Below are 12,023 nucleotides of genomic sequence, written 5' to 3'. Positions count from 1 at the left end.
AAGGAAAGTATATTAAAGGAGGAATGAAGGGTGATAGTTGCTATGTGTCAACTATCTAGTGATCCTGAAAGGGTAAAGATGGGTAAAGAAGTTGTATGAATAGGTTATGGTGGGTTTAGGTGAGGGAATTACGTAAGTGATTCACGTGTGTATCCAGGAGGGAGTGGAAATGATAGAGGGGATGGTGGGAGGGAGAATGTATGTATAGTTGGAGTTGATGGGGGTGGGTTGCATTGGGAAGTAAGTAGGAAATAGAAGTAGGAGGAAGTGATGAAGGGGGAACAGAGTAGGAGGAGGATGGGTGTCAGGAGGATGGATATCGGTAGTATCAGGAGGATGGATATCAGTAGGAGGCGGAATTGAGGGGGTCAGGTTGTGTTGAGAGGGAGTAGGAGGGAGGGATGTTGGGGGAATATGAGCAGCATGGGGATGGATATTGGCAGTCACTTAGAGTGTGGAGGGATCATGAGTTGTGGAATTTTGTGTCTCAAGTATATAGTTTTGGATATCTTCCATAGTTTCTGCAGTGGAGTTAGTTGGAGAGTTCTGTGAAACAATGGTTCTCTGAGGGGAGGAAGAGGAGACTGATGTTTGAGGAATGAAGGTAAAGGTAGGTGAAGGTCAGTGTGCAGTAGAGGAAGAAGGGGTGGAACGTTTAGCCTGTGAGAGCCACGTTAAAAGGACTTTGTACCTCAGGGGAGCCATGATAATGGTAATCCCCTGTATAGTTATCTAGCCCTTACCCCTCAACCTGTGGGGTGAACCAGCTTTCCCTACCCCCCCAATCCCTTGCCTGTTGTTGTTGTGGGGGGAGCTTAGGAGACATAGACTGAGGCCCAATGCAGGGATCTCCCCTGCCTAGGGCCTTAAATCTTGACTCAACTAATATTGTAGTCTTTTCTCCTTCCAGCTCTTTTGTTTCTGTCCCTTCTCCAACCTCTTCTAGTATGTACTTCCTAAGGTGTAAGAGCCGCAGTGAAAGGATGAAAGACTGACTTTGTGCCAGTCCTGAACAGCCTGAAGGAACCATGGGGATGGTATTCCCCTGTTTTGTTGTTTAGCCCTTACCCCTGAAGGGGACCCTGAGGTCTGTTTATTTTCCCAACATAGTCAAGACTTCCCATGGCCAGTAATGAAGATGTAATACCCTTATTAGTGGCAATGAGGTTTGCCCCTTCATCAAAGAGTCCCACCAATTCAAATTCTCCTGGCTCCCCAAACCCAGGCTCTCCTTTGACCACAACTCTGAACACTACAAGTACTACCCACTCCTCAATGCCTACTAGTGCAACTTCCTCAACTTCATCACCTCTACCCCACAGCCTTCTTCACCAATCACCTCATCTTACCTTATTACTAACTTACAGCCTCATTCTCCCTCTCAACAATACTCCCTCTTCCACACATTCCTGTCCTTCTACCACCACTGACCTCACTGGCAGAGTTATTCCTGCTGAGCCTCACTCCTTCCTTAACATTTGTACTGGTATGGTTTCCATCTCCATGGTGGATCACCCTGTATATGACAAGGATTAGTCACACTGTGAAAATGACCTGCTCACCTGCCTGATTGCTCATGATATAGTGGCAGCACAGTGCTACACTATTCCTCCTAGAGGCCAGCAAAGTCTTACACTAATATTGTCAAGATTAGCTTCTGTAGACATGACCTTCCCACATTTTATATTTGCGGAGAGTCCTGCCCTGTCTGATCATATTGACTTCTACTCCATCAATGTCAGAAAAGCTGATGCTTTGGCCACCCTGCTAAGCACTGTTGCTCCACAGCCTGATGCCCTCTATGTGCCCAACCTGGCCATGATAGTTCAAATTGCTCTACACAATCACATGTGTGGAATTTGTGGTGGCTTGATAAGCTGTCAGTCCAAGTCTGAAGTAGCAATTCACAGATTCAATCTAGGAAGCACACTGACAAGGTTTTTCTCTTGCTACCTGTTCCAACACTGTCCTTTACTCAGCTCCTTTCCCTATGTCCCAAGGTTTCTCAGCATTTCCCACGGTATATGTACTCCCAATCCCATACCATCCTACTTCTACATCTGCTTTCTCCCAGCCAAATTGTTTTGCTATTCTAAATCCAGATACTCCAATCTCTACCACTTCCCTAGTGCCTCTTCCTCCTCCTCACTTTACCTGTCGCATCAGCCAATCTAGATGTTCCACCCCGTCTTCCCCTACCACCTTTGCAATACCTTACTCGTTGTTTTTGTGGTGGCCTTAGGAGACAGAGACAGGCCCAATATAGATCACCCCTACCATGGGCCTCAGCCCTTACTTCCACAAATTTTGCATGGTCTTTTCTTCTCCCCCACTCCTTTTCCATATCTTCTTCCCTTTCTGTCCCATTCGTAAGGTGTGAGTGCCGTGCAGAAAGGATGAAAGGCCTGGCTTTGTGTCAGTCATGGGAACCCTGAGGGGTAAACTGCTTCTTTTCCCATTTTATTCAAGCTCACCATGGTCAATAAAGATTCTTCACCCTTAATAGGGGCATTAAGGCTTGCCCCTTCACCAACTAGCCTATCTGAATTCAATTTTTATAGTTTTCTGACCTCTGCCCTTCCTTTGACCATGCCTCCAACCACTGATACTAATACCCCCTCCTCGACGTTTACTGACAACTCTATCCAGTCCGAACCATCCATCCAGGTTATTACTCAACCTCCAGAATGTACCCCTTCCTCTCTCCAAACATTCTCATCTCCATCTCCTATTGCACACTCTTCAATGTCTAGCCCTCTTCTCTTATTACTACTCTTCATCCTTATCCCCCCCCCTCCCCCAAAGAACTACTGCACTCCACACCACCCATCTTCTTCCTGCCTTTTTCCTTCTACTGCCTCTACCTCTGCAAACCTTGAGTTCTCTCTTTGGCCCAGCCAAGTGGGGATTGATTCTTTGTGATTTCTCCCACAGCCCCATACTCTAAGAATACCCTTCTCTTTCAATGGTGTCTCCAAAAACAAGTAGGCAAAGTTACCTTTAGCAGTTGCTCCAATCGTTCATGCCTTGTCACAGTTACATCTGAATCCCAAGCTCATACCCTATCGACCTTAATTGACCTTACTGGTAAACCCAATCCTGTCAAACCTCACTCCTCTCTTAATACTTGTACTGTAACATATCTATCCCCCCAACTGCATGTCCGACCTACAAGAACTGGTCAGTCTGTGAAAATGACCTACTTACATACTTTGCTGAATATGATGCGATGGCAGTACAGTGCTACACATATTCCTTCCCATGTCAGTATTGCCAAGATTAGCTTCTGTAGACATGACCTCCCCCATGAAGTTTATACTGGTAGATTGTTCTACGATGTCTGACCCAGCCGAATACTGTCACTCTACAGTTTACTGTCCTCTATTTGCCCAGCCTGATCATGACTGTTCAAATTGCCCAGCTTAATCACATACATGTACCAATTGAGGTGACTCCAATAATGTATTTTATTGGAGCTGCCATGCTCAAATGTGAGGTTATTAACTTTATTGTATTAAATTATGATTATTATTATTATTAAATGTGAGGTTATTAAATGTGAGGTTCTTAGATTCAAACTAGGCCTCACTCTACATGAAGCTAGACGGGAAGCACGACAACAAGGTTTTTCTCTCTCTACCTATTCCAAAACAGTCCTTTGCTCTTCTCCTCCCTTCTCCACAAGATGTTTCTGCATCTCCCCCCTCTACCCTGAAACTATCCAACCTCTACTCTCCCTATCCCCCAGTCAAATCTCTTTTCCATTCTAAATCCAGTTCTCTGATGCCAACCCTTCCTCCCCCTCACTTTGCCTGTTGCTCCAGACAACCTAAATGTTCTACTCCATCTCTGCCCCTCTTCTCCTCACAAGAGATCCTTTGTTTCACAGACCTCCCTGCCCGAATACCCTCAAGAAACTCTAGAAGACATCCAAAAAATCCTAGACATTAGCCAAGAAAATGCTCCACTCCCTCATCCACTCTCCAATCTTGCTATTACTAGTCCCTCTATATTTAAAGTATTTGCAGATATCCATCCTTCTCCGCAAGTTCCTCCTACTCTTTCCCAACACACCCTATCCTCTCCTTTTCCATGTGCACCATTCCCTTTTGTTTTCCATTACCCTTACCTCTCCCACCAGCACACTCACGTGAATCCCTTATGTCACAACATTGTCCTCCAGATTCCTCCCCACCTAATGCTCTTCCTGATACTTCACCTCCTTTTCAAGTTCCCTCATCTCATCCCCGACTTCTGCTACTTCTTTAACAGCCATCTCTACCCATATTACTGGCTGATTATTTCATAATGGCTCTTTTACCAATTTTTCCTTAAAGCAATGTTCTTATAGCTTCCACAGCAACTAATACACCTCATTCCATCCAATCGCCCTATACCCTTAACCCTTCCCTTTAATAATCTCCAACTTTCTTCATTTGCACCCCCCTTTACCCATTTATGTATCATACAATCCTATAACACTATAACCATTAACATATAACACTCTTTATCCTAATCATTAACTCATTTACCCTTTTCACCACAATACTTTACCATAGTGCTATATGTCTAGTACATTTATTTGTTTCAACCATTAACCATTCCTCTACCACATTCTCTCCAACACTGCCCTCTTCCTCTACCACTCGGTCATTAATCACTTCTCCGTAAGAAATTCTTTGTTTCTCAGACCTCACCACCAAATGCCCATCCAAAAGCTCTTAAAGACATCCAAAACTTCTTAAACACGACCCAAGAGAAAGCTCATCCCTCATCTACCCACCAGTCTTTCTTCTCCCATTCCTTCTACTATCAGAATAACTCACAACATACATCCTCCTCATGTTCCCCCTACCACTCTTCCTCCCATTCTCTCCCAAAGCACATCCTTCCCTTCTCCATCTGCACCATCCCCCTTCCTTTTGCTCCCTCCTGGATGTCTGATAGGGTTGAACAGGGCAGGACTCTCAATATAAGTTCTTGGGGGAGATCATGTCTACTTAAAGTAGTCTTAGCATTATTGGTGTAATAAATATGGTAGTCTCTGGGAGGAATAGTGTAACTCTGTAATGATACTGCATCATAGGCCTACTGAAGGAGGCCAGCAAGCAAGAGGTCATTTTCACAGTCCTTCTAATCCTCGTTGTTGTCTTAATTAGTACAAGATATAAATGCAACTGTGGAAAGAAACTGCCTACTTGTTCTTCAAGACACTGTTTGAGAAGGAAAGTACTGTCAGAGTAAGGGGCTGTAGGGGGGAATCACAAAGAATTAATTCCTGTTTGCCCTAAAGGTTTGTAGAAGCTAATGTAGTAGAACAACAATGATTGGACGAAGAGAGAGTGGTGGTGTCAATTGATTTTATTTATTTATTAAAAATTTTCTGCTGCTTCAACATCTAACATCATCAGCAGTGTTTACAAAATATAGCAATAGGGGGAGGCTTAAAAGTGAACCCAAAAGATAAGGAAAGGTCACACAGCACTATGATAAAGTATTGTGGTAAAAAGCTTAAAAATAAGTTAACAATTAAGACAAAATAGGTTAGATGTCAAGGATTGTTGAATGCTATTAGTATGTATGGTAGTGAAATGGGCAAAGAGGAAATAGCAAATGGATTACGAAGGCCATTCATGACTAACAAAGCCAGTCTTTCATCCTTTCAGCACGGCTCTCACACTTTAGGATGTGGACAGTAAGGGATGAAGAAGAGAAAAAGGAAAGAAGAAAAGACCATGTAAAATCAGTTGAGGCAAGGGTTAAAGTCCAAGGCAGGGGTGGTTCTTCACATTGGGCCTCAGTCTCCATCTCCAAAACCTCTCCCATGATGGTAATGATTTTTTTTTTCCTTTTTTTTTTTTTTTCTAGTAGTAACAAGGCAGGAGGGGGCAGAAAATGAAGAAGACTGTAGGAGGAGATGGTGTGGATGATGTTGGGAGAGAGGAAGTGGTGTATTCTGAAGGTTGAGTAATAGCCGGGGGTGGATGATTCAGAATGGATAGAATTGACAGCAAGTACCAAGGAAGGGGTAGTAGTAGCAAAGGTCAAAGTCATGATCAAAGGAGAGGCAGGGGTCAAGAAACCAGAGAAATTAAATTTGGATAGGCTAACTGAAAAAGGGGCAAGCTTCAATGCTCCTGATAATGGCACAAAATTTTTCATTATTGGCCATGGCGAGTCTAAAATATGTAGGGAAGAGAAACAGCATACCAAGGGACTACCATGCCCATGGCTCCATGAGGCAGTTCAACACTTCTCCAATTCCTGTCCACTTCCTTAAGTGTAAGAAGAGAAGAAAAAGTTAAGGGAAAGGAAGAAAAAAAAGGTAGGTTGAGCTGAGCTGAGTTGGGAGGGGGAGGGGGGGGGGTTGAAGGTTGTAAAAGTTCATGTGGAAAAGAAAATCTAAACAGGTGGTATTGGTTCTCTGGCTTCTATTATTTATTAATACTTTTAATAAGCCATCATAGAGTGTAAATATTATTATTTTCGTGAGTCTATATGTAAAATGGTTACTGTAATGAAGATAAAAAGATTGAGAGAGTGGGCGCATTAACCATTAAAGTTATGAATATTTCAATGCGCCCATTAAAGTTATGAATATTTCAAACACATTTTGTGGAAAAGATTTTATTACAAGAAACAGGTTAACTGTGAACAAGGGAGTCAACATGTTTTTACATGAATTTAGAAATTAAAAAAATAATAATTACAGATTCCGGCAATGAAATAAATACATCAAAAGTCACACTGACAATATCTACAAGATTTGTATATTCATGAGCTTATAAAATCAACTGCCCTAGCCTACATGAACAATGATTTCTTAGGGTAATATATGAAAGATTCTTTCCTGTCAGACCTTGAAAACCATAAAAAAAAAGCCTAGAACAAAAATACAATAAACTCATAATTTGAAAGAGCACTGAACCAGTAAGAATTTTGGAAAAAAGAAAACGGAAAAATAGAGCATTAATCTGGTTGTTGCATTTGCAAGATTTGTGATACTTCAATTCCAATTATGATTTGCTTTTTAAGTCAATTTATCTCATTACATGTCTTTGTTAAACCAGCTCAAACTATCACTTTCAGTAGCCACTCTAGCCAAAAACTTAAATTCAATAATTTTTTAAAGCTGTATAAAATAGATTTAGAAAATATACTCCTTCCAAAATAGACTCCCTTTTCAAAATAAGAACAGCAAAATCCTGAATATTTTTTTCCTTTTTTTTTGTTGGGGCATCAATTTTTGATGACAGATTTCCAAGACCCCTTCACCATTACAGGCATTACTAAATAATTCCAGCCACACAGAAAGCAAGCTCTGCCCATTCTGTCAGACATCAGTGTATGATCCACTTCCCTGCATTACCCAAAATAATTTTTAAAAATTGAAAGGAAAAAAAAGGAAAGGAAGGGAAAAAAAAACTAAATATTTGAATTTATCCTTCTGATTACCATTTGAGGACTCATTTTCATACATATATTTAGAAACACTAATTCCTTTCTGATCAGAATAATAGTACATTACTTAAACATTACAAATTCCCTTAGTAACTACGGCCTTGTGTGTATTCTGAGGGGAAGGCCAGCTTGTAGACCCCTGTGCCACTCCAGGTGGGCAGTGTACCCGCAATGGGAATGATGTTCCAGGACAGGTACAAGCTCACATTCTTGTGCCCACTGTGAATAAAAATAGTTGAAAATAATTACCTTTTCTCTGTATGAGAAAGCAATTTTTGAACAGAATGAGTGTGGTATGTCTACTGATGAGTATAACAATTAAGAAACATACTTGATATTTAAAGATTGGGACATTTTTTAAATTTCTGAATTACAAACTAGATGACAGCTCTACAAATTTGCTTTTATTACAAAAATTCTGGATACCTGTGCAAAAAATGAGATTCAGCTACTTACAGGAGACCATTTCCATCATCCCAGAAATAGTATTTGAGGTGCTGGTTCTTGAGTTTGACCACTGAAGCCTCTCCTCGCTGGATAATCTTGTCCCATAACACCACCTGCAAACCATGAACATTACACAAATTTTGTAGATTTTTCATAAATTTACAAGATTTCCTTCTTTTACAATTATCCTTATGATATATTTATAAATATGAACAAAAAGTACATATTCATACATGACATCCTCTATTCATATATTTACAAATATTTATGAGATAAATTTCAAGTTCCAAACTGACCTGATTCACTTTATTATTCTGAGTCTGATACTCAGCAGTAAGGTAGAGGAAGAGCTGCTTTGTGTTCCAGTTGAACAGAGGTGTCAGATCGGTATTCAAGTCAAAGCGCAGGGCTCCCAAGTCGTTCTTCTCTCGAGAAACTGCATACTCTGGCACATTCTTCCTATTTACAAAAGAAAAAGGTTTGATAATCTCTAGATGAAAGAAAAAGAGAAGGAAAAAAATCAGTCATTATTCCTCCTCTTCTGTCTTTTTGCTATATATAATGAGTTCTAATTCCTTCTCATCCTTTCTAACCTTATTGCTTTGTCCCTAATAGCAGAATAACTCTTCCTCACACTTGACAAATAATTCAATCATATAACAAAGCTTTACAAAACAAACTAATCTTGAATTCCATTCCCATAGTATGTCTGAAAGCCATTCATTACTCTACCTGGGATTTTTTTCTCTCTTACATTGTTTTCATTCTACAGAGCATAAAATGGCCTTTCATACATTCAACTACAACAACAGCAGCAAAATCTTCACAGACTTTTCATATTGTTGAATTATACAAGTTCTATGAGTACTTCATGCAATTTGACATGGCATTTTGTCTACATCTAATTGTGATGTCAAACAAGTGTTATTGCTATTATCAGAGAAAAACAAGCTCCCTCTAACAAGCTGATGACTCTGTCCCTAGTAGGAAGCAGCCCTATCTGCAACTTGCTCCAGTACAACCATGGAATCTCAATCCACCTTTAATCTTATCAAGAACATAAAGGGTTCAACTGCAAAACTGTACATTTGTGACACTACAGCTCTGTTAGTGTAATGTCAAAGGGCCAAGAAACATCAACATGTATATCCTGGCAGGATACTTATTTGATACCTCTCCAAGGTGTATCATCAACATACCCCATAACACAGCCAACAAAGTTTTCTACAATGGAATTTCTTTATGGCACGTTCATGCAAGTTCTACTGAACTTTGAATCAAATCAATTGCTGCAAAAAATAATAAAGAATAAGTAAAATGACTCTCAAAGATATCATCTCAGCATTTGGGATGATGTAACAGGATGTAGATAGAGGACGTGACAAGAATACTTCCGTGTATAACTACGTGACGTAAAAGTTGACTATAAGAACCGCAACTAATCTGCACTGGGCCACTGCGGTAAGATAGGGCCCATCATAATATACAACTCGAAGCAGCATTAAGAACAATGTGGAAAAGTCTGTGGAAGGCTTTTGTCCAACAACAGATGTTAAAAAAAGGCTGAGAATAAAATAAAGGATTTCATTCCTGTGTAAATGGGTTAAAAATGCTAAAAATATCTGTTGGTAACTTGTTGGTTCTTTATCAACATTTTGACAACTAACTGAAAGGATCAATGACAGCTTTTAGCAAAATTCTGTCTCAAAAGGGTATAGTTTCAGTTTCACACAATCATATGGTAAGCTTTACCTATAATATACAGAATGATAAAATTATGATACTTTTCATCTATGGTATTTCTTTAACAATTTGAAAACAAGATTTGTACTTTCATATCAATTTACAGGAAAATCTAATGACACCACCATAGAGAATTAAATACTACTCACTGATACATGAAATCATCTGCACACACTAAGACTTACATTGGAAATTACAAAAACAGGTCATGACCAGCAATCGGGTGGGGGTCTGAGGGCAGAACCCAGGTAAAGAAATACAGTGATCAGCTCTGAAGCCTCTGGGATGAAACCCAATGGTTTGGAAGGTTTTTGGTTTATATTGCAATGTTCCCCAGGAGTGGCTGGATTAATAGGGACTTTAGTCTCAGGTGTGTGTGTGGTCACTTCTTACACAATTACTGATAATTTCACACACATCATTTGTGATGGAAAACAACAGAGATTCAAACATACTACATTCTGAAAAATTGAAACAGACCGATAATTGCAAGATTGATGGCTATGTGAAGCTAAAGCTAATTTTTTGGAATACCTGTGATGATATTAACATTGATAGATTCCTCTCACTCTCTACTATCCAAATATGTTGATATACAACCCCCCCCCCCCCCCCCCCGTAGTGACAATCTTGGCCCAAATAGCAGACAAGGCATGAAAGGTAAAACAATAATCTGCACTTTAGTGTTTAATGCAGATGGCTGAGCTGCCTGCAACCCCTCCCTACTTGAGGGCTGCAACCCCCCCTCTACTTGGGGGCTGCAACCCCCCCTACTTGGGGACTGCAACCCCCCTTACTTGGGGGCTGCAACCCCCCCTACTTGGGGGCTGCTACCTCCAAACCCCCACAATGGAAGAAAAAGAATCCTTCATGTATTTACAGCAGGGTAGAGTGCGAGACAGATGGTTAATCTGTACGGTATGGCTGCACTAAGTTAGGGCAAATTGAAGATGATAATCTTGTAGAAGACAAAAAGTAATAGTGGTTGGTACAAGGAATAATCTGAAGACATGAAAGTTAACACCACAAATAAAGGAAAAAGGTCACGGAAAGCGTCAATCACAGCCTACGTCCACTAGGTGCTCCAGCAGCTAAGTCCACTCGCTCGTCGCAAAAGATTAAGTTGCCGCGCAGCTCGCAAACCATCTTCTCTCCTACTGCACACCTACGTCACCACTACCTCGCAACCAATCAGGAGGTGGCAGTTTAGCAGAGATTTTTAATTGCTTATTAAAGTTCAAGTATAATATTCCACATACTATATCATAAAACTGCACACGACTATTGACTAACTTTTCATATATCTTCCTGTCCCAGCTGTTTTTAAGTTAAAATGTGTATTCTGATCCTCAATTTTGGCTAACTCATTAATGTTCTTAATTGCCAAACTACTCAAACAATATAGTTGATACTTAACACATTTTGAGTGTGCCCAAAGAGTATGCCCAGTCATGGCAACTTGGATAGTTGAGTAAATTTTGTGTTGGTTACCGTGTGCACTTGTACTTCCTTATATTCAAACATGGTAGCATAATCAGACACTCGCATTCCTGAAAAGTCGTATTTCTTCAGCTTTAGAAAATAGGAATTTTGGCTCATTTCTGAAAAGTTGCATTTCTTTAAACTTCGTAAATAGGAAGTTTGGCTCACATTTCCGAAAAGGCACATTTTATTGCATTCATAATTAACTCCGGTCATTTATTGACATTGAAATCAAGCCGAGTCCACTCTTTATCCCCCCACCCCAATCCCCAGTTCCCAATGTGTCCCCCAAGATTGTTGGGTGGAGTTGGAGACTTAGTCTCTGGCGAGTGTGTCTGTACCATAAAGAATTACCTGACAGACATGTGGGAGCACCCAATGCCGAGTCTGTCCTACTCTTTCTCCTGCCATATATATATGGTGGAAATTTTGTCCAGGGCAGGATTTTGATTGAGAGTAAGAGGAATCCCTAGATACCAGAAACATCGCAATCACTTATGCGAAGGTATTCCAAAAAAATTATTGGTAATTGTTACTGAGGCAAACTCCAGAGAATAAAACCCAAAACCAGGATATCATGAGAACCCAAAAACCCAAACCTACACTTTCCAACCTTCTATTTATTCCCTAGTCAGGAGGACAAGCCCAAGCATATTCCCCCTTTAATAGCACTTCGGACCAACTTATAAACAGACAGACATTAAAAACTCTGGCTCAGAGGGTGTTGTGGACAGTCTCCGAGTGGTGATATGCAGCAGACGTTTTCATCATTTCGTGATAAATATGAGGCTGCTGCAGCTGTACCTGTGGTGTTTTTTACTCTATTTCTTAAGCTCTATAAGATGACGATTTCCCCCTATCTCTGTGCATCATTTCGGTAACTTATACCA

The 12,023-nt window shown here is 40.5% G+C and overlaps 2 protein-coding genes across 2 annotated transcripts in view; one reads left to right on the top strand and one right to left on the bottom strand.

The window, feature by feature from the left end:
• The window catches only part of T3dh (Type III alcohol dehydrogenase), a 212,086-nt gene that overhangs the window by 176,665 nt on the left and 23,398 nt on the right, over positions 1-12,023 (top strand). The window lies entirely within an intron of this gene.
• Spase22-23 (Signal peptidase complex subunit Spase22-23) overlaps positions 6,612-12,023 on the bottom strand; it is a 6,087-nt gene continuing 675 nt past the window's right edge. The window contains exons 2-4 of the mRNA XM_027359932.2: positions 8,205-8,367; positions 7,918-8,021; positions 6,612-7,680 (exon numbers count right to left, since the gene is read on the bottom strand). Of these exons, the coding sequence (XP_027215733.1) occupies positions 7,548-7,680; positions 7,918-8,021; positions 8,205-8,367 (400 nt within the window). The 3' untranslated portion in view covers positions 6,612-7,547. The remainder of the gene's footprint in view (positions 7,681-7,917; positions 8,022-8,204; positions 8,368-12,023) is intronic.

The sequence above is a fragment of the Penaeus vannamei genome, chromosome 7 (assembly GCF_042767895.1).
Source record: "Penaeus vannamei isolate JL-2024 chromosome 7, ASM4276789v1, whole genome shotgun sequence".
NCBI lineage: Eukaryota > Metazoa > Arthropoda > Malacostraca > Decapoda > Penaeidae > Penaeus > Penaeus vannamei.
This window is presented reverse-complemented; position numbering and strand designations above follow the sequence as displayed.